Raw genomic sequence first — 23,228 nt, forward strand, 5'->3', positions numbered from 1 at the left:
AGTAATACATCACAATAGTTTTAATATTTCCTTCCATACGTTGGAACTTAAACTGGAACGTTGGAACTTAAACAATTCAAATATTTTCAAATTTCAAAATTAATGACATTTATATGAAAGCACCTTGCACAGTATTGCCATAGCATTACTGCAAAAAACTGAAGAAAAAAAAAAGTTGAAGCAATTCCTAAACAAAATGCTTGTTATTGAGAACTGTGTGTCCCTCCCCAGGCTGCGTCTCTTCCAGAAGTTTGTGACGTTCCGTATCCTCGTGTGCGGGGGGGACGGCAGCGTGGGCTGGGTGCTCTCTGAGCTCGACAAGCTCAACCTCCACAAACAGGTGAGGACTGATCGGGACAGGTGGGAGGACATCTGTGGACCTGTGGGAGGACAGGTGTGAGGACAGATCAGGACAGGTGTGAGGACAGATCAGGACAGGGGTGAGGCCAGATCAGGACAGGTGTGAGGACAGATCAGGACAGGTGTGAGGACAGATCGGGACAGGTGTGAGGACAGATCAGGACAGGTGTGAGGCCAGATCGGGACAGGTGTGAGGCCAGATCAGGACAGGTGTGAGGACAGATCAGGACAGGTGTGAGGCCAGATCGGGACAGGTGTGAGGACAGATCAGGACAGGTGTGAGGCCAGATCAGGACAGGTGTGAGGACAGATCAGGACAGGTGTGAGGCCAGATCAGGACAGGTGTGAGGACAGATCAGGACAGGTGTGAGGACAGATCAGGACAGGTGTGAGGACAGATCAGGACAGGTGTGAGGCCAGATCAGGACAGGTGTGAGGACAGATCAGGACAGGTGTGAGGACAGATCAGGACAGGTGTGACGCCAGATCAGGACAGGTGTGAGGACAGATCAGGACAGGTGTTAGGGCAAGGGTCGACGGGAAACCCCCCAGATCAAGGCCCCGTCCACACGAAGCCGATTTCATGGCGAAACCGCAAAGGTCTTGTACGGTTCGGCCTTCCGTCCACACGAAGCCGGCGAATCCGCTGACCGAAACCGCAAACTTCTGAAACCACCCTCGGAGGTGGTTTCAAATCTATCCGGTTTCGTTTTGGTTTCGTGTGGACGCCTGAAACCGACTGAAACCGCAAACCATGACGTCATCGCCCCACCCCTCGACCTCCTAGCCAATGGCTCTTAAGCCCGCGGAGTCTCAGAAATCACAACAAAAAAGATGATGGCGGACTACAAGCTTGTAATCGTTCTGCAGCATATCATGTCCCTTGTTGGGTTGCTAAGCCATTATTTATTGAGAATCTAGTTCGCCATCGTAGAAGAGCTGTTTGTTTGTGTTGTTAGTGGTTCGGGGGCGACCTTTATGCGCATGCTCGCCTCTTCTTCTTCTGGATTTGTGTACCAGAAGCAGCGCCCCTTATGGGCCTGGAATGTTTACTACAGTGTTTCTACAGATCTATCCGGTTTCGCTTGGCTTCGTCTTTACGGAGATACTTCGAAACCGGATAGATCGAAACCGTAACGGTTTCGCCCGTTTCGGCTTCGTGTGGACGGGGCCCAAGACAAGTGAGGAAAGGTGTGTGCAGGTAAATGTAACAGAACAGGTGTGCACACATAGGTGATAGGTGACTAAGAGGACGGAGAACGTGTGACAAAGCGAGGTGTGGAGGGTTTGGACAGGTATGGATGAATAATGACAAGTGACACAGTTGGCAACAGTCGACCAGATCCACATGACACAAGACCCCTCACGGAGATAGCAGCACGCCAGAGGTAGAGGGTACGAGACGCTTGACATGTTAACGCATAATTCAATTAGACTGGCTAATTGCCTCGCTCGTTAGCGATCTTGTCTAGCTGTTACTTGGAATTGAATACTCGTCACGGACCATTAACGGCCTGATCCACCCAGAGGAACTGTGAGCATGTTAAATCAGTGTGAACATTTACAATATGCTGCTAATGAACCTGGAGATGTCCTCGTCCTGGGTGCAATTAAAAACAGTCTGGTGTCGTTGAGTCACCGCCGTAACGACTCTAATGTTTGCTGCCTTTGTTTTCACTTTCTCTTTATTTACACAATAAAAGTCCCCCAGGGGAGACAGGACTTCTTGAGCATGGGAAGACAATGTACAACCAAGCTATTTAGAGGGGATTAATTAAATGTAACCCAGAACCGTTATCACACTGCTGCCAGTCATTTATGTTTGTCTCTGCGTCGGAGCCTGGTAGTGTCCATATTAATGACTTCATTAACTAACATTAAATCTCTCTCTCTGTCTCCCTCTCTCTCTCGATCTCTGTCTCTCTCTCTCTCTGTTTGTCTCTCGCTCTCTCTCTCTGCCTCTCTCTCTGTCTGTCTGTCTGTCTGTCTGTCTGTCTGTCTGTCTGTCTGTCTGTCTGTCTGTCTCTCTGTCTCTGTCTCTGTCTCTGTCTCTCTGTCTCTGTCTCTGTCTCTCTCCCCCTCTCCCTCTCCCTCTCCCTCTCTCGATCTCTGTCTCTCTCTGTTTGTCTCTCGCTCTCTCTCTGTCTGTCTCTGTCTCTGTCTCTCTCTGTCTCTCTCTCTCTCTCTCTCTCTCTCTCTCTCTCTCTCTCTCTCTCTCTCTCTCTCTCTGTCTCTCAGTGCCAGTTGGGGGTCCTCCCCCTGGGTACGGGTAACGACCTGGCCCGGGTGCTCGGCTGGGGGGCTCTGTGTGACGACGACGCCCAACTGCTGCAGATCCTGGAGAAGCTGGAGAGAGCCACCACCAAGATGCTGGACCGGTAGGAGCAGGAGGGGGCGGGGCTTGGGCTGAGTGGGCGGGGCTGTGACATCGAAGGCGGGGCTAAGGGCACTAGGATTGTGGTCAGGAATACACAGGTGGTTGTCAGCCAACAGTGGATAGGACAGTGTAGATGTGGATCTGAAGACATGAGTTTGTCTGGTCTCAACTTCAACTGGATTGTGCTCAGACAATCAATTACAACATATTGAAATTGGGGTACAGTGTTACTATGGTGGATAAACAGAGGTCTCGGGGTTAGAGTTGGGCCTTTTATGAGTTGAGCCACATTAGCCTTTTATGTTATGCAGTAAAGCATGATGTGAGGGGACATGATATGTGAACCTCTTGCCACCTCTTTCTGTCTCTCTGTCCTTCTATCTGTCTCCGTGTTTGTCGGTCTGTCAGGTGGAGCGTGTTAACCTACGAGGTTCCTGGTAAGACCTCCCCCGGGGTGAAGGATGAAGATAGCCCAGAGTTCCCTCTACAGGTACGCTACGTCCTGAAACAGAATTGCTGTTTGTTTTCACACGCACAGGTCTGTTTGAGGATCTGAATTTCAAAGGGAAAGCCTTGCGATGTATCTGACTTTTCTTTATTGGATGTCAAACTACTGGAGATTGAGACTCTGAATTTGAATTTTGTATTGATTAATAAGATGCCTTGAATGTAGCATTTATATTAATTGTATTCTCTCTCTCTCTCTCTGTCTTTGTCTCTGCCTTTCTCGGTCTCTGCTTCGCTCTGTCTCTGCCTCTTCCTCTCTCTGCCCCTCTATCTCTATCTCTATCTCTCTTTCTTTCTCTTTCTCTTTTCTTTCTCTTTCTTTTTTCTCTCTCTCTGTTTCTTTTTTCTCTCTCTCTCTTGCTTTTTTCTCTCTCTCCCTCTCTCCCTCTCTCTCTCTCACAGGTTCACATTACTCAGTATGCTGACTCGGTCGCATCCCACCTGACTAAGATCCTGGACTCGGACAAACACACTGATGTCATATCCTCTGCCAAGTAGGTCCGACCCAAAGTCGAACAAACTAATCCATCAGGAGAGCCAGCGTGCTCAAGCACACATTGTCCTTCTCAGCCAACAGCTTAGGGAAACTTGCCAAGCTGAAAAAAAATATTCAAAGCTTAAGCGAAAAACAAACATAACAATTGACTTGGACCTCAAAAACTTTGGTCCAAACTATTTCGTTCCCTTCGTAAACTTAGATCACACAAATGTGTTTAGACGGCTATACACTGACAAATATGACTCAAATAATAATACAAACTAAAACAGGCCTATGCTAAAGAAGTGCAAATGTGTAAGCGCATGTGTGTGTGTGTGTGTGTGTGTGTGTGTGTGTGTGTGTGTGTGTGTGTGTGTGTGTGTGTGTGTGTGTGTGTGTGTGTGTGTGTGTGTGTGTGTGTGTGTGCGTGCATGTATGCACGTGTGCATGCGTGTGCGTGCGTGTTTGTTATGCTAAAGAAGTGCAAATGTGTAAGCGAGTGTGTGTGTGTGTGTGTGTGTGTGTGTGTGCATGTATGCGTGTGTGTGTGCATGCGTGTGCGTGCGTGTTTGTGTGTGTGCGTGCGCCAGAGCAGGGGGAAGGTGCTGGTGTGTAGGTGTAGCTTGCGGGGGGGACACGTTGTGTAACAGATTAACGATGCTGCACAGACCTGCACACCTGTCTCACTCTTTACCTCCCTCCCACTTCCTCTCTGTCCCTCCACCTCGCATCCTGCAAACACTCCACTCCTCCTCACTCTGTCCCCCACAACTCTCTAATACGTCTCCCTTTACCCTCCCCCTGTCCTCCCCTCCTGTTCTCCTTATCTCTCTCTGCCTTTATTTCTTTAATCGACATATTATTTTATTTTGGTGAGCTTGACATACTTCCAAAAACAACCTTCGCATCTTAACCCATATTGTTGAAATAAACATATTGAAATGAATAACCCACTCACACTCTCCCCCTCTCCTTCTTTATCTCTCTCTCTCTCTCTCTCTCTCTCTCTCTCTCTCTCTCTCTCTCTCTCTCTCTCTCTCTCTCTCTCTCTCTCTCTCTCTCTCTCTCTCTCTCTCTCTCTCTCTCTCTCTCTCCCCCTCCCCCCCATGTCTGTCCCTATGTCTCTCCCCCAGGTTTCTGTGTGGGACGGTGAATGAGTTTGTGGTGGAGGTGGGGAAGGCGTACGAGAGAGCCACGGAGAACAAAGCAGAGGCAGACGTCATGGCCAAGAAGGTGTGTGTGTGTTTGTCTTCATTTCTTGCATATTATATAAAAAGCTTGTGTAACAGTATGCAGTGTAGGTGGATCAGGAGAGAGAGAGAGAGAGAGAGAGAGAGAGAGAGAGAGAGAGAGAGAGAGAGAGAGAGAGAGAGAGAGAGAGAGAGAGAGAGAGAGAGAGAGAGAGAGAGAGAGAGAGAGAGAGAGAGAGAGAGGGACAGAGAGATTACAGTAGTAGTCATAGTTTTGTGTCTGTGTGTCCCCCTAGCGTTCTTCTCTCTAACCGTGTTCCTGTAATAACTCTCTCCCTCTGTCCGTTGGTCCACGTGTCTGTCTCTCTCCACCAGTGTGCTCTGCTGAATGAGAAGCTGGACTCTCTGGTGAAGGCTCTGAGCGAGGAGGCTGAAGCCCAGGTGAGCGCAGCGCACCACGAGGCCTTCTCATTGGCTAACTGGACGGTGGAGCCGTACACATAGGCTCCTCCCTTCCTTGGCCCCGCCCCTCATTGTCATTGTCGCATTAAAGAGCTTTGACTCATGTCCAGATGGTTGTGATTTATAGCGGCAACTCTTTCTATCTCTCTTCCCTGCCTCTCTCCATTTGTTCTTGTCCCTCTCTCTCCATCCATCTCTCTCTGGCCTCCCTCCCGCCATATCTATCTCACTCTCCTCCCTGCCCTCTCTATCTTCCATCTCTCTCTTTCCTCCTTCTCTCCATCTCCCCGTCCTCCACCCCTTCCTCCTCTCCACCCCTCTGCCCCCCCCCCCCCCCCCCCCCCCTCCTCCCTCCCCAGGTGGTGCCAGCGGGTGCGGTGCCCATCCTGGAGGGCGGCGGTGGAGGCAGCGGCGGGGGCGTGGGCGGAGGCAGCAGCCCCAGCGATGAGAGCGCCGACGGGGGTATGGAGGGGAAGACGTACCGGTCCAAAGAGCAGCTGATGCTGCGGGCCAACAGCCTGAAGAAGGCCCTGCGGCAGATCATCGAGCAGGCCGAGAAAGGTACGGGAGCCACGGCAACAACGAGGAGGAGGAGCCGGTCGCCCTGGCAACCGGAGGGATGCTGGTTAGACTCTTCCGGCTCTGGTGTTTTCAGATAATAATAATTAATAATGGATTGAATTTATTTAGCGCTTTTCTGGACACTCAAAGACGCTGACCAGTGTGTAGCTTGGGTGATGCAAGGCAGCCAATCTGCACCAGAACGCTCACCACACACCAGCTTGAGGTGGAGAGTGAGGGAATTAATAAGTCAGCCAATTCCCTCACTCTCCACCTCAAGCTGGTGTGTGGTGAGCGTTCTGGTGCAGATTGGCTGCCGTGCATCACCCAAGCTACACACTGGTGGTGGTTAGTGAGGTCCCCCCCTTCACTGTAAAGCGTCTTTGAGTGTCTAGAAATGCGCTATATAAATTCTATCTATTATTATTATTATTATTATAATTATACAGGAGGATGATTAGGGGGCCAGATTGAATGAGCCTGGACGGGCAGCTTTAGACAGGACACCGGGGAAACCACTACTCTTTGCGATAAGTGCCCTGGGATCTTTTATGACCTCAGCAACTCAGATACAGAATGCTGTATTAAGCCTGTGAGGATATTGTTTCAGTTCTTCTCATTCAAAGTACAATCATTTCAGTTTGAAATGATTGTACTTTGTACTTTAGCCTAATGGTACAATGAGGCATGTATAAATGATAATATAAGATATAAAACGAAAGTGTTGAGGTGTCTTTGAGCAAGGTGCATAACCTCCAACTGCTCCTAAGCAGCTGGTGGCCATTCTTGCATAAGAGAAGGAGTGCCGTGGAGATCAGCATAACGAATGGCTTGGTTAGCTTTTGTCAGCACTGATAATTAAATCGCTCATGTCATGAGTCACTTCTTTGTAAATGTTGCAACAAAGGTTATATACAATAGAAGTGCTATAAAACACACGCACACACACACTAAATAGACACTGTCAACCACATACCAAGCCTCTAGCAATATGTACACATATTCATTTGTGTGTGTTTGTACGCTTGTGCGTGGGTCTGTCTGTGTGTACGCTTGTGCGTGTGTCTGTGTGTGTGCGCATGTGTGTATGTGTGTGTGCTTGCTAGTGGTGGATGAGCAGAACAAGCACACCAAGCTGCAGAAACAGTCTACCTCCATGAAGAGAGAGAACAGCGAACAGGATTTGAAGGACTCTGAGCTGCGTGAGTCTACCCCTTCCCCTCCTCCCTGTCCCAGCTCTCACTACACTCGGGCCTCTGAAGAATACAATTAGGAAGTGGGGCTCATTTAAAATGACTGATAAAGTCATTAAAAAATTTAAAATAAAGTAATTTATGTACACGCAATACACATAGACATACAGATACATCAAAGGATACACAACAGACACACAATTATGAATCCATACTCTCACTGTGTGTCTGTCTCTGCTTTAGCTCCTGGACTGGCTTTGGCTTTAGTTGCTAGCCTAGTCATTTAGAATCCCTTCTTAAGTTAGTCCTCTTTGGGACTTATCTAGTGCCTAGGTTAGTCTTCATGAGTTTAAGAGAGTCCTTATAAGACTAGCGGAATCAAGTGATGCCTAGCATTTTCTAAACCACTGCTTAGGTTGGCGTTGCCTATTTGCATTATGTGGTCGACGTTAGAACTGAACAGCCTGTATCAAACACGTCTTATTGATTTAGCTGTTCCAGCACCCCTGGTGGCCTGCGTGTGTATACGCCCAGGCCTGAGTGAATACCGCATGCTCATTGTGGTAATTTTCCACGCCCGTTTCGTGGCCTACTTCCAGAAGACGTAGTGTGCAGAGGAGAACCATGTTGGGTGCAGAATATGACTCACTGAGTTTGGATTCAAGAATTTATAGAACACTTTTTAGATTTAGTGTTACATAAATAGCCAAGAGTGTGAAGCGGCTGCAAAACTACAGAAGATCATACTTTATGTTACGTTTGAAGTTATGCATACATAATATACACACGTATTGTTATAATTTGCAACGGTGTCCTCTTTTACATTTTGTTGAGAAGTTCTCGGTACACAGATTGGAATGAAGTTCCATTTGAAATGAGGTGATGACATGATGGATGACCTCATTGACCCTTTGTCCCTGTCTGCAGGTCAGGGGGGGCTGAGCCCCTCCTCCACCATCCTTCTGGAGAAGCCCGAAAGTATCAACACAGTCAGCTTCTTCAACGACGACGCTGTGTAAGTCTGGGTCCGAGCCCTACAAAATAAAAGTACACTTATTGCTAGCCGAATGACGATTTCAAAGTAAAAGACTTGAGGGGATTGTGAGATTTGAAGGGAAAGCCTGTATGTGTGAAAGTGGCTTCGTTGGTGGGGATGGGTGGATTTCAGTACAAAGGGTTCTCTGTTTTTTTTTTGGGGTCCCATTTCATTGTGTGCGTGTGTTTGTGTGGGTCTGCAGCCAGTGTTCAGAGAAGTGTGTGATGAACAACTACTTTGGGATCGGGCTGGATGCTAAGATCTCCCTGGAGTTCAACAATAAGAGGGACGAACACCCCAAGAAATGCAGGCAAGACGCAATATACACGCAATAGACAGACATACAGATACATCAAAGGATACACAACAGACACACAATTATGAATTCATATTTTCACTGTGTGTCTGTCTCTGCTCTGTGTCCATGTCTCCCTCTCTCGCTCACTCACTCACTCTCTCTCTCTCACCCTGCTGTGTGTCTATGTCTCTCGCCCTGCAGTAGTCGCACTAAGAACATGATGTGGTACGGAGTGCTGGGGACGAAGGAGCTGGTCCAGAAGACCTACAAGAACCTGGAGCAGAGGGTCCAACTAGAGGTACACACACACACACACACACACACACACACACACACACACACACACACACACACACACACACACACACACACACACACACACACACACACACACACACACTCTCAGCAACTTACTACATATGTGGCTGCAACAAGTGAGCATCATTTGTTAACATAGTCTCTCACCCTCTCTCTCTCCAGTGTGACGGGGTATCCATGTCCCTCCCCAGTCTCCAGGGTCTGGCCGTGCTCAACATCCCCAGCTACGCGGGGGGCATCAACTTCTGGGGGGGCACCAAGGAGGACAACGTGAGAACCCACAGACATTCACCTACATGTGTACACAAACACACACACACGCATGTAGTATACACACAGGTTCGAACACACACACATGTTCTTATACTTATGTGCACTACATACACATATTTTTGTGTTTGTATATTTAAACACGTATGCACAGACGTGCACTGATGTATGCAGTGTGTTGCGTATAATCTGAATGTGGGACGCGTGGGTGCAGAACTTTGGCGCTCCGTCGTTCGACGACAAGAAGCTGGAGGTGGTGGCCGTGTTCGGCAGCATGCAGATGGCCGTGTCCCGCGTCATCAACCTGCAGCACCACCGCATAGCACAGGTGCCTGCCGTACACCTACACGTACACCCAGGCATGTGCTCTGCACGTACATGTACAGACATACGCATGGATACGCAATGCCTGGTGGAGGACACATGCCTTACTGGTTGTCTGTGCTCCTAACTGGTTCTGTGTTCTAATTAGTTTTACCTGGTTTGAACTGGTTCTACCTGGTTCTAACTTGATCTAGCTGATTCTGTGTGGTTCTAGCTGGTTGTAACTAGTTCTAGCTGGTTCTACCTTGTTCAGTGTGGTTCTAGCTGGTTGTAACTAGTTCTAGCTGGTTCTACCTTGTTCAGCGTGGTTCTAGCTGGTTGTAACTAGCTGTCGCTGGTTCTACCTTGTTCAGCGTGGTTCTAGCTGGTTGTAACTAGCTGTCGCTGGTTCTACCTTGTTCAGCGTGGTTCTAGCTGGTTGTAACTAGCTGTCGCTGGTTCTACCTTGTTCAGCGTGGTTCTGGCTGGTCCAGTGTGGTTGTAGCCTGTTGTAAGCGGTTCTCTGTGGCGCTCCAGTGTCGGCAGGTGAAGATCACCATCCTGGGGGACGAGGGGGTCCCGGTGCAGGTGGACGGGGAGGCCTGGGTCCAGCCCCCCGGCATCGTCAAGATCATCCACAAGAACCGCGCCCAGATGCTGACACGGGACCGGGTCAGTGACACCCCAACACCTGTCTGTCTGTCTGTCTGTCTGTCTGTCTGTCTGTCTGTCTGTCTGTCTGTCTGTCTGTCTGTCTGTCTGTCTGTCTGTCTCTTTCTGTGATTCCATCTGTCTGACTGTCCATCTGTGTGTCTGTGATTCCGTATGTCTGTCTGTGTGTCTGTGATTCCATCTGTCTGTCTGTCTGTCTGTGATTCTGTCTGTGTCTGTCTGTGATTCAATCTGTCTGTCTCTCTGTCTGTGAAGTCATCTGTCCGTCTGTCAGTCTTTTGCTCTCACTCCTTCTGTGTCTCTCCATGTCTGTCTGTGTATCCGTCGGTTTTGTCTACCTGTCAGTCCATCCTTCTCTAGTTTGTCTTATCATCTGACTGTTTAACAGTCTGTCTTTCTGTTCTTCATGTCCGTCTGTCTTTCTAACCATCTGTGTGTCCATATGTCGGTGTTTTCTTCTTTGTGTTCTTCGCCCACGTCCGCTCACCCAGCGGGTGTCTCTTGACTCCTCCGTCGCCGTGGTTACATTAGAGCGTTCGCCAGGAGAAATCCCTGATCGTGTTTACACTCGTGCTGATTGCCTTATTGTTCGGGGTTGGATGTTAACGGTTCACGTAAGAATATGCCGTGATTAGGATAATAACCCAGTTATTTAGATAGTTAAGATCCATTTTGAGGTCATTGATTTATACTAGTGCCTAGTGTAAAATAACCTGGACATATCTGTAGTCAGTGCTGATCCAAAGTGATGTTATGAATAAAATCACATCCTGATATAATAAACGCAGGCCAGCCCGTGCCTCTCTCTTTGTTTACAAGAATCGTTCTATTGGCTCTCCCTAAACCCTAGCCAGTGTTACACAGTTGAACAGCCAGTAGAATGTAAAAAACAATGTTAGGAAGTATTTTAAAGTCTCCAAAGTACTCATTGGTGAAACGCTCAACCTAACACATCACTATATAGTCTATGTTTGCGTTAAGACTGACCATGTTTCTTTATTGACCTTATCTATATGATTTGGTTTTGGCTCCCGTTTTGGTCTCCGGAAGAAAAGATAACCACATCTCTATACAAATTGTAGAGCAACTTCCTATGAACATTTCTAAAAAGGGTTCAAATTTAACCAAATTGTTCAAAAATTGTAATCAAAGATTTTACAATATCGGGGGTGAAGGGCAGCAGCTCAGGGAGTGACGGCACGATGTGTAACGAGGTGCCGACTGAACGCGAACTCAACATTCTCCTCAAACCCAGGCTTTCGAGGGCGCGCTGAAGTCGTGGGAGGACAAGAGGAAGATTGACCGGCCGGTTAGGCCCCGCCTTAACTCCCAGCAGTCCATGGAGTACCTGACCGAGGAGGAGTGTGCTCAGGTGCAGCAGCTGGGCAACGTGGCCGACACCCTCATCATCAAGTAAGGTCCCCGCAAACACTGAGAACAACACACACACGCCACACAATATTCACCTAGTGAGGTCCCCAAACACTGAGAACAACACACACACGCCACACAATATTCACCTAGTGAGGTCCCAAACACTGAGAACAACACACACACGCCACACAATATTCACCTAGTGAGGTCCCAAACACTGAGAACAACACACACACGCCACACAATATTCACCTAGTGAGGTCCCAAACACTGAGGACAACACACACACGCCATACAATATTCACCTAGTGAGGTCCCAAACACTGAGGACAACACACACACGACACACAATATTCACCTAGTGAATATTGTGTGAATATTGTTTGATTAGCGCGCATACACTAATCAAACAATTAAGGTCCCCACAAACACTGAACAACAGACAGACAGACAGACAGACAGACAGACAGACAGACAGACAGACAGACAGACAGACAGACAGACAGACAGACAGACAGACAGACAGACAAACAGATTTATCACCGTGTAAGGTCCCCACAAACACTGAGGAAACACACAGAAACACACACATACTTATCTGTTTCTGTGAGTTAGTTTTAGTGTACACACCGGGGACGGCCTTAGAACATATTGTTTTAAATTTTGGTAGAACCTAAAGCAGCAACTGCACCAAAAAGTGACAAAGAAACCCAGGATATATGATACGTATATCTTGTTTTTTTTCCTGTGAATGGGCTAAATGTATTCAGCCCAAGCGGAGTAGCGTAACTTCCATTCAATTTTGATTGACAGGTATTGTGACACGCCCCCTTCATATGCTTCCCATTTGGGCTAAAGTCATTCAGCCCAAGCACAGTAGCGTAAGCGGCCATTTCATTGTGATTGACCGGTGTCGTAACATGCCCTCATTTCGGCTAATTTCCTTTAGCCCAAGCACAGTAGCATAAGCTTCCATTGACGTTTGATTGACAGGTGCCCTGACACGCCCCCTTCATATGCTTCCCATTTGGGCTTAGTTTAGCCCAAAGGCTGAACATGGACCAACTAGCACAGTACCTACAGTACAGTGACTTTCGACCAATCACAGCACAGTAGCGCAAGTGCGCAAGTGATAATAGGCGACATTGCGATAATAGGCGACACCTTAAAGCAAAAGAAAGCTGCTGATGTCGGAAACACCACATAGATGTCCTTCATGATTGACGGCGACACAGACACTCTCTACCAAAGAGTGTGATCGTCTACAGCCGCATTTTGCGCAAAGGGAGACCGGTCAACATTTTAATTGTTTAATACTTTAAGCACAAAAAAAGTTTTATTTTGCTTAATGGTTTAGTTCGAAATGTTCAATTTCAGTACAGTGAAGCACTTTAAACACCTTATTTTTCTTTTTATTTATAATTGTGCTTCAAATAAAGACACGCATTTCTCTACACCTTATTCTTGTTTAAAAATCATTCACATTATATGAAAGTTATGAACAGAGATATAAAATTGACCTCATGGCGTCCGGAGCCCTGTGAAGTAGGCCTAAATAAATAAATGTAATGCATTTGTTAGCCCACCCAAAATCACCACCAGCCGTCACTGGTACACACTGATACACATTCATTACCAGGGAAGGTCCAAATAAAAAGTATTTAAGTGTGTGTGTGTCTGTGTTGTAGTTCATTATCATAGTCAAAAAAATATCTCTAGAACTCTAGTACGTATCCTAGAACGCTCGTCTCTAGTTCTAGAATCCTGACAGTGTTGTTTCCGTGACGACCTTCCTCAGGATCCGCGAGGCAGCTAAGAGCCATAAGCTAGTGGAGCAGGAGCTAGCGCATGCCGTCAACGCTACGGCCCTGGTGCTCAGCGAGGCCTTCCCCTCCAAGCCCTCCAGCCCCGAGGTAGGAGCAGGGCATCATGGGAGATTCAAGGTTCAAGAAGGTTTATTGTCATAAGCACAACAATTACAGCAGCAGTCACTGGAGTCTCCTTCAACAATGCAATATAAAAATAAAAAGTGTAAGAAAACACAAACTGGACATGAAATAATTAGAATAAAGTAAAAGTATCATAATAATAGCTGTAAACAAAATAGAATACTGGGCATGAAATAATTAGAATAAAATACAAATATAATAATAACTGTAAATGAAATGGAATACTTTACATGGAATATAAAAATGTGAAATTTAGTATTAATGTGTAATATGTAATGTAGATGGATGGATGAGGGATGGAAGTAGAGATGGATGGATGAAGGAAGAGATTGGTATATCATATCCAGATAGTAGATGGATGGAGGGATGCATGGATTGATTAATAGAAAGTTGGATGGATGGACAGATAGACGGATGATAGAGAGGTAGACGAGCGGACAGAGACAAATAATTGCCAAGAGGACGGATGGATGCTAGACATATATATGAGTTGGTTTCGATGGATGGACTGAATGTATTGACGGACAATGCTAGGCACAGAGGTGGTGGCATGTGTTTGTGTACATGTGTATAGATGTGTATGTGTGTGTCTGTCTCCAAGGGTCTGACCCGCAGCACAGCGGTGGAAATAGTCAACAGCAGCAAGGTGCTGAAGGCAGAGACCAGAATGCTACTGGACGGAAAACTACTGGTGAGCCAATCACACGCTAAGGAGACCGTAGGACTGCATGCTTTAGCTACCGCCGAATGTTTTACTCACGAAGGGCTTTTGGGAATCAACATGAGTATGTACTTTCTGTTATTTTTGTTGAAGGGATTTTAGGTGCAATGATTTGTTAACTTTGTAGAGTAAGGGTTGGGCATTAGTTCAAGAGATGGGTTTGGGTTTAGGTTTGTGAGTTAGAGTTAGGCATTTGAATCTCTCTCTGCGTTCCTCTCTATTGCTCTGCCTTATCTCTCTCTACTCTCATCATCGCTCTCTCTCCTCTCATTCATCTCTCCCTCCCCTCCCCTCTCTCTCTCTGCTCCTCTCTCTCTCTGCTCCTCACTCTCCCTCCCCTCTCTCTCTCTGCTCCTCTCTCTCTCTGCTCCTCACTCTTCCTCCTCCTCACTCTCTCTCTCTGCTCCTCTCTCTCTCTGCTCCCCACTCTTCCTCCTCCTCCCCTCTCTCTCCTCCTCCTCCTCCTCCTCCTCCTCAGGTGGACTCCCCCGAGGAGGTGGAGCTCCAGACCACGCTGAACAGCCTGAGCACGGAGCTCCACAAGCTGGACGACATCCACTGGATCTGCCCCCTCATGCAGTGCTCCGAGGAGGTAGGTGTCCTGTGTGTGTGGCTGTATGGTACTTAAACCATTGGTTTCCAACCTCTGGCCCGCGGGCCAACTTCGGCTGGCAGTCGGAGACTGCTGACGCACTACAGATATTTGCCCAAAAAATTGTAAAGTTCTGAAAGGTCTCTTAACAACTCTTTTACTAACATAACTTACTACTTATGACTACGTATTAGTAGTTTGGACGCACATACATTCACTGTGACATGGATATTACAGCAGGCAGATGTTTATTGGATATCCACGCAGCAAGCATACGTGATATTGTAGTCTTTTGCGTTAAACGTTCTTAAAAACACTTTAGAAAGGAAAAGGAAAAAAACAAGCACTTGATATAAATGCTTTTCTGCTCAGTCCGATTCATGCAGGGAAAGAGACGCCCTACCACTGTTCTGGGAGTAGAGCTAATCAAGGGTTGATGGTTCCAATCTGAACTCTCTCTCTCCCTCTCTTGCTCGCTCTCTGGCCCCGTCCACACAAAGCCGATTTCATGGCGAAACCGCAAAGGTCTTGTACGGTTCGGCCTTCCGTCCACACGAGGCCGGCGAATCCGCTGACCGAAACCGCAAACTTCTGAAACCACCCTCGGAGGTGGTTTCAAATCTATCCGGTTTCGTTTTGGTTTCGTGTGGACGCCTGAAACCGACTGAAACCGCAAACCATGGCGTCATCGCCCCACCCCTCGACCTCCTAGCCAATGGCTCTTAAGCCTGCGGAGTCTCAGAAATCACAAAAAAAAAGATGATGGCGGACTACAAGCTTGTAATCGTTCTGCAGCATATCATGTCCCTTGTTGGGTTGCTAAGCCATTATTTATTGAGAATCTAGTTCGCCATCGTAGAAGAGCTGTTTGTTTGTGTTGTTAGTGGTTCGGGGGGCAGCCTTTATGCGCATGCTCGCCTCTTCTTCTTCTGGATATGTGTACCAGAAGCAGCGCCCCTTATGGGCCTGGAATGTTTACTACAGCGTTTCTACAGATCGGTTTCGCTTGGCTTCGTCTTTACGGAGATACTTCGAAACCGGATAGATCGAAACCGTAACGGTTTCGCCCGTTTCGGCTTCGTGTGGACGGGGCCTCAGTCTCTGTCTCTCTCCTTATCTCTCTCTCTCCCCAGGACTCTGTGCGAGGCAGCAGTAAGAGCAGCAGTATGAAGCTCAAGATCCTGCCCAAAGTGAAGAAGGACAGAGAGAAGCTCCACAAGCAGAAGTCCAACAGCTCGCTCTCGGGTGAGAGTCCCTCTACATGTTTATGTTCCTTAGACTGCTGTCCTGAAGTGCATCTATCCTACTTGCCGCATTTGGTTTGTTGGCTAAGATTTCTGTAGCAAGCGTTTTTTTTTTACATGGCAGGGTTGCTAGCCCTGTGCAAAAGCCCCGCCAGGGGGAAGGTGGAGTTGGTTTGTTAGTCCTCTCCCCAAAAACCTAGAGTCTTCTCGGTAAAGGATTACAGGCTCACACCACATGAGCCCAGACAGGTTTTAGGTCGTGTACAAGCTGCCCCGGCACGTCAAGCCCAATCAACTCCTGCTGCCATGTATGTGGTAGTTTGTTACCAAGTTTGGTGCAAAATTCCCATTACTGGCAGCACAGGACAGGCTGCTGTCACTATGTTGAAATGCTTCAATATTTCAATACATTATTAATTATCTTGGATTTTTCATAATTAAATATTAGATCAGGTAGGATTGGTTGAGATAAATTGGTTTATGGGAGAATAGTCGATTTTATTGTAACATTAATTTGATTGTATTGTATCAAATGTATTAAATTAGATTAGATACAACTTTATTAATCCGCCGTAGAAGGAATTTGTTTGTTGATTGCATCAAATTGAATCGGATTAGATTATTGTAAAATGTATTAAATCAATTGAACTGGATTGGATTAGATGAATGTTTAAATAATCCTTTTCTCCGGCAGGTGTTTGGGACTCCAAAGCAGGCGAGGCCGACTCTTAGCGAGGCGTTAACGAGCGCTTTAGAGGTACCTCCTGTTGCCGTGACGACTGCCCGCTGGGAGGGGCCCCTGGAGGTCATCCTGCACATGGGACGGACGCTGTTAGGGGAGTCCCATGATCCACGAGTCTGGCTCCTCTTCCTCCTCTTTTAGCCGACGCAAACCGGCCGGCAACCAGGAAAGAGCCTTTTTGATTCGATATGATTTGATGAGGCACAATGCATCATCACTGCTGGCTTTCTGTCATTGGTCGTGTTTACCCTGCTTGGCCACTCCCCCTCTCTTTTGAAAACGGGGGTATGGCTAAAAAAATTGTTGAACAGCCTTTTGGACATTTTTTCCCGCTCTTTTTGTTGAATCGTTTTAAGACAATTTATTTGAATGAATGTTCTCGTCACCGTAGGAACCACTGAAAATGACAATTAAACAACGGAAAAAAGGAAGAACTTTATTGATATCGTCACCCAGAGCTGGAGAATATCGTAAATGTTGCAAAAAAATATATGTTATATCGAGGAATGTATTCATGTGGACTCGTATTTAATTTGTGAAAAATGATGACGAAAATGTTTTACAGAAGTTCCTACTGTGTGTGGTTTTGACGCGGTTCGCTACTGGCCGCTGTGTGACTCTCGTGGGCCAAAGCTATACAGCTACGCTGCAAAAAAATACAAACTCTCGCTGTAAAGTACTAGTATCCAGCCTTAACATAGGATTTACCATTATTCACTTAACTCAGTGTAAACCTTCTTTGTTATCGCATCAATGCAACATTTATCAGTTTTCGTCACACTTCGGAAAAATACAAACTTCGTAACCACGTTTGTGGTTTTACGAACTGGAAGACAAAACTGGATTTATATGACACTGGAGAAAGTGGACGTTCTGCTACGTGAAAACAGATGAAGAAGCCTCAAAGACGAAACATATCGACTTATTTTAACCTCTTTTAACTTTTTCTTTAAACTTGCTCATGGTTGTCTTAATTAACATATTGTATGATTATGATATGACGCGTGATTGGATCTTCTATTGCACTGCCTCTGAGGTATAAACTCGCCCATCTTTAGACTCTTATGCAAAAACATCAGCCATCAATCTCTCCTGCCAATAGCGTCGCTGGTAATCAATAGCTGGGTAATCAATCTGTCTCGTTGTCGCTTTTTGCCGCCTTTCTTTTTACTTGGAATCCCTGCATGCAACCGTCGTACTTGACCAAAGTTACCTCGTCTGCGATTTAGGCCTTGCTGGTTTCGAAATCTTTTCATGGACATCTTAAATGATTTAGTAATTCTGTTTGTTTTCTACTACTAAGTGCCAGAGGGGTGGGGACCAGCACCCAGGGGAGTTATATATTTTGACATGACGTGACGTGAAAATATAATGTTACTTCATGCTATAGGCTCTTCCTACATGCCCCCCTTCACATATTTAAAACTCTGCATTTTAGGACCATAAACTATTAATAAGATAATATATGGAATAGAATTTTAATTTAAAAAAGTTATATTTAACTGGTTAACCTGTTAGAAGTAGGATTTGGAATTGTTTGAAACTCCTGTACTGTTTTAATTTTTTTTAGAAAGTAAAAGTTGAAGAAATTGATTTTTTCCTATCTAGCTTCTTTCAATTACTAGTTTTGTAAATTTGGGTTGGTGTGCGTAAAAAAGAAATAGCGTAAATGTACTTTAGTTTTTAAACAAACTATATTCCAACTGATTTGCTGATCTGTGATTAGTCGGTAGCTGCGCTAGCTGAGCAGGGATTCAGATTTCCTGCAGTGGTTCTACATGTTAAACTCCATGCCGATAATGATATTGGTCTTCTCTTCAGGCAACTGAAAAGAATGAAAACCACTTTGATCTTTCTGATCTTCACATTAAACTCCACCTCTCTGGCACACAACAGCACCTATATTAGGAGATAAGGTTTGCTTTGCTAATTTTAACTACTAACTTTATGGATTGCACAAGAACATTCTTAGTCATTTCATTGCATAGATATAAGGAAAAATAAGGACGAAATGTATTGTAAAACATGCAGTAGTAAATGTGAGAATGATAGTTCAATGCTATTTGGATGATGAACCCGGGATTGCTGTTCAACGTTTAAGATGTTCTGGCTAAGTCGTCATGGATACCGTATCCATAGCAACTTTACACCTTTGTATTTCGAGATTAGTGCCAAGTTTAGACAGTGTCCAGTTGAGGTGTGTATGTGCGTGTGTGTGTGTGCGTGTGTGTGTGCGTGTGTGTGTGTGAGGGAACTGTATATTTAAACGTTTACTGTGTCTGCTTTGCACTTTACGAAGAAGCAAACTTGAGGGATGAAACTAAAAAGGATTTGTTTCTTTGTTTCTTAAGGGTCACAAGTGTTTTTTTCATTCAGATTTAAGGATTACAAAAACAATTTAATCTATTTATGATAAATGTGCTGATAAAAAAAGAATATGTGTGTGTATATATATATATATATATATATATATATATATATATATATATATATATATATGAATGAGAGAGAGATGTATAAATATTTAGGAATATATTAATTTAATCAGAGGCTGTACACCCATTTCCTTTTTTATAACTTATCTTCAAGCTTAAGATATCCCATTTTACTGCAGTGAGTATATTTATATTTTACTCCTATATAATTCTAACCTACAATCCATAACTGTTGCACGGAACCAACTTCTGTCTATCACTGTAAACATGATTTAAAATAGCCATTGCTACTGTTTATGTTTATAATTGACGTCTTAAATCATCTTACAGGGGTATTAGTATTGTTTTACAAACCATATTGGCATAAACATATGATAATGTCCTACTTTTTTTGTTACTGAAATTTTGTTAGCAATTTTATCAAGTAAACTAACACCATTTAAAGGTTGAATCTCGTTTAAATTAATGGTTTGACATATTTAAAGGACCAAACTATACACAACTGGGCAACCAAAAACCGAATTAATTGTTTTTACTTTTATTTACTATCATAAATAACTCTGAAATAAAGGTTACAGTCGGTGTGTTGTCAAGTAGTTAAAGCAACATGCCGTAGCATTAGCAACAAGTTACCCAAAATGCATAGCAAGACTGGAAACCTTTAAATCCAATATCTCATTATCTTTAAAATATTATTATCTACCGAATCGGCAAAATCACGGCATACATTTACGGATTGTAGGTTTGAATGTCAAACATCTTTACTTGCTGCTGTTGAAATACCATTTCAGCATTAAGACGGTTTTATTGTAACTCTTGTATTCAGGTGAGCCATATAATAATTTCGATACTTTTTGTATTTTCAGAGCTTTACCAATATTGTCACGCTACTTTGCGTAAAAAACATTAGTTTCCTAAGATAAGAAATGGGCAGCCTGTCCTACTGTACAATTTTGGTTATTGTCAATAACTATGACTGATATTTCATGAATGTACCTGCATAGGTTTATTGCACATCTTCAAGTAAACTTTAGAAACAAAGATCATCTTAAAAGCTTCTTAAAATAAGATGTGGGATTATTTTAAACCACTTTTATTTGTTTGTTTGGCTACTCTTAGCTTCAGCTTAATCCATTGTGATCCTTACTCCAAATCACAGAAAACTCTTGAATGTAAAAAGTTTAGGCCTTTAATTCAGTTTATTTCCTTTCATCAAACTTATGTACATTTTATTTCTCCATGTTCATAATTTTTGCTATTAAGATATTTTCTGTATTTATTATTGCCGTTTTGTTTACTAAAAACCAAATTCTCCAAAATGTGTGGAGGAAAATATAAATATAAAAAAAAGCGGAGCGAAAAATCAAACTAATAAACAAACAAACAGCCCCTGGGCCAGTGGAAGTTTGACGATACGTTTGTGCAACATTATTCCATTCACAAACACCTGTGGACTGTAGGGTTGTTGAACGCCCCCCGTCTATCTGAACAGCTGATATATAGCGCTGTGTTAATTGGAGAACGTGTTGACCAGTACTAGGGGGAAGGAAAAGTTGATGTTGCACGACTGTTTACGTTGCCAGGTGTTATATCGTGTTATTGTGTGCAGTGTGTAACAAAGACAAAGTCAACAATTAAAGATTAAATGAAGTATTGAAGTCTCAAAGTACTTGCTTCTCTCACTGATGAAGTTTGTTCATGTGTTTTATGTGTTACATCATCAGGCCTTCATTTTAAGCCAATTGAAAGCTGAAAAGGCGATTGTTGTCCTTGTGCTCTGATTGTAGTGTGTATTTATTTATACATTTAATATTTTCAGAACACACCTCTCCTGAGTAAAATGCTCATGTAAATCAGCTGATTGTTGCAGTACAAAACACCAATCATTAGATTGGTTTGTGCCAAAATGACAAAACGTGATGGCTGGCATAAGACCATTCTATGAATATAATGTAAAATATGAAATCAGGCTATCCATAGCAAGTGTCTTGCAAGTGACCTTCTGATTAAAGCGCTGGAGGCACTGGTTCAAGTCCTGCATATGCTGAATTACTTTCAACCATGGTCATTGTGTAAACATAATGTCAATATAAAACCCAACCTTTCTCAGCAAGTGTCTTGTTGGTGCAGTGGTAAGACCTGCTCATTGAAATGCTGAAGACATGTTCAACTCCTGCATTGGTTATTCAGATATAGGCATTGTGTAAATTAAACGTAATATATATCCACCAATTAGGTCAGTCTTGAAGGCATGTTGGAATAAGACTGGTAAGACTTGCTGAAGGAGCTGGAGACACAGCTTCAGGTCCTGGTTGACTAGAGTTCCTGGTTCATGTCCCCTGGCAATCAGCTATCTTTAGATCTGTCCAGAGCCACCTTTTGGGGGTTCCCCATTCTTGGTGGCTGTTTGAGCGGGGACTCGAACCTGAGTCTACAGAGTAGACTCAGAGTTAACCAACAGCTTGCTCCTCTTCCCCACAGAGGTTGACAAATGTATATTGTCTAAGGTTATAAATGAAAGTACAATAGACATATCATTACGCTTAAAAGCTTCAATATGGTCTGATGGAAATTAACATCCTCAAGAATTGAAGCCAGGTCTCCAGAGTGTTATCCAACAGTTCACTCCGCTGCCCTACTGAGACAGGATGAATGATCAATAATTAATAATCACTGACATAATGTATTTGTTTCTTACCTAATTGGTTAATTTGTTACCTCAAGGAAGAAAGTGATGCTATGATAGGCGTCGATTACGCCGGGGACGCGTCCCCACCAGATTTCGAGAATCATTTTGTACCCACCACTTTAAAAAAAAAAATAATAATAATATCTAGTCGAATTTTTATTGATTATTACACGGGTCTTCTCAATGCCGTGGAACGCTCCGTTCACTTGCATGGGCTCTTCACAACTTCCGGCGGTGAATGCTAGATATAAATTGACCGCTGTCAAGGAAAACAAAGGACTTTTTGCCTATAATGACGTCTTTGGTAGCACTCCTCAAGTAGTCGAGAAGGGTCCAGCTGCAGGCTTGGGCGTTTCCTGCATGACACAAGAACGCCCTTTAGGCGTTCCTGGTAGCGTTTCATCGACCAATCACGAGGTGTTTCGAAAGACAGGGTTTCGCAAGGCATACTGCGAAGCACAGTCGCAAGGCATACTATGCTTTCCTTCCTTAATGGCAATTTTACCTCTCTCGTTAGATTTAGCAATCATGGAGCCCCCACTTGGCTAACGTTAGTTCTATGCTACTCGTACTTGAAACTGCTGTTTGAGAAAATCGAACGGTTTATAGCAGAGTTTCCGTTGTCGGTTATTACCGGTCATTGACCGGAAAAAGATGAGGAGGACCGACAATTCTAAATGTCCCCGGTCAGAATGACCAGTGGCGACTGGTCATTAGGGGCAAGTCGCTACTCTCACAAGAATTAAAGAAAAGAAGATCAAAATCAAAAAATATATCAAAAAAATATAATATATATTTTTTTATATATATATATATATTTAGAAAAATAATCTCCCCAGAAAGTACCATAAAATATCAAGTTTGGCGCTTTTATTTCATTTTTAGTCGACCCTGGCTTGCTTCTTCCGGCTGAGTTCGTCTGGAGGTGCAAGAGGGGCTCTAGCCCCACCAGCCCAATGCAATGTGTAATTGGACTGGAAACATTGAAATGCGCATGCTCAGAGTGTTTCTCTGTTGAAGTCGTTGAAGTGAACGGAGATTATTTTTCTTCCTGGTGGGGCTAGCCCAGCCCAATATGTCCATGGTGTGGACTTGAGACCGTTAAATATCCCAGGATGCATTTCGCATTCATGTTTTAAAATATCAGTTTGTAAGCTATAAAATAGGCTATATAGGAACATTTTAAAAGTATAACAAAGATGGAGGCCTATTCAACATATTTGCATACTATTATTTTAAAATAAAAGAGGGGTTTTGTTTTAGATAATTTGTTTATTGTATAAGTCGCTGATGGAGGAAACCCATCGCAACGGAAATCCCAGTCGGATCCATCTGATTGTGTGTGTGTGTGTGTGTGTGTGTGTGTGTGTGTGTGTGTGTGTGTGTGTGTGTGTGTGTGTGCGCGTGTGCGTGTGTGTGTTTCTATTCAATTCTATTCTATACAGTGTTACCCTTTA

General features: G+C 44.5%; 1 protein-coding gene across 4 annotated transcripts in view; it reads left to right on the forward strand.

Moving 5' to 3' along the window:
- Positions 1 to 18,991, forward strand: part of si:dkey-172j4.3 (diacylglycerol kinase delta) — a 54,194-nt gene extending 35,203 nt beyond the window's left edge. For all 4 annotated transcript variants that reach the window (XM_030337753.1, XM_030337754.1, XM_030337755.1 and 1 more), the window contains 20 exons: positions 232 to 340; positions 2,599 to 2,738; positions 3,146 to 3,227; positions 3,647 to 3,738; positions 4,856 to 4,955; positions 5,288 to 5,353; positions 5,734 to 5,935; positions 7,042 to 7,137; positions 8,056 to 8,143; positions 8,367 to 8,474; positions 8,664 to 8,760; positions 8,943 to 9,050; positions 9,265 to 9,378; positions 9,891 to 10,025; positions 11,281 to 11,438; positions 13,198 to 13,312; positions 13,950 to 14,039; positions 14,548 to 14,661; positions 15,795 to 15,906; positions 16,600 to 18,991. In XM_030337753.1, the coding sequence (XP_030193613.1) occupies positions 232 to 340; positions 2,599 to 2,738; positions 3,146 to 3,227; positions 3,647 to 3,738; positions 4,856 to 4,955; positions 5,288 to 5,353; positions 5,734 to 5,935; positions 7,042 to 7,137; positions 8,056 to 8,143; positions 8,367 to 8,474; positions 8,664 to 8,760; positions 8,943 to 9,050; positions 9,265 to 9,378; positions 9,891 to 10,025; positions 11,281 to 11,438; positions 13,198 to 13,312; positions 13,950 to 14,039; positions 14,548 to 14,661; positions 15,795 to 15,906; positions 16,600 to 16,637 (2,164 nt within the window). In that variant the 3' untranslated portion in view covers positions 16,638 to 18,991. The remainder of the gene's footprint in view (positions 1 to 231; positions 341 to 2,598; positions 2,739 to 3,145; positions 3,228 to 3,646; positions 3,739 to 4,855; positions 4,956 to 5,287; positions 5,354 to 5,733; positions 5,936 to 7,041; positions 7,138 to 8,055; positions 8,144 to 8,366; positions 8,475 to 8,663; positions 8,761 to 8,942; positions 9,051 to 9,264; positions 9,379 to 9,890; positions 10,026 to 11,280; positions 11,439 to 13,197; positions 13,313 to 13,949; positions 14,040 to 14,547; positions 14,662 to 15,794; positions 15,907 to 16,599) is intronic.
- The last annotated feature ends 4,237 nt before the right edge of the window (positions 18,992 to 23,228 follow it).

Source organism: Gadus morhua, chromosome 17 (genome assembly GCF_902167405.1).
Source record: "Gadus morhua chromosome 17, gadMor3.0, whole genome shotgun sequence".
Taxonomy (NCBI): domain Eukaryota; kingdom Metazoa; phylum Chordata; class Actinopteri; order Gadiformes; family Gadidae; genus Gadus; species Gadus morhua.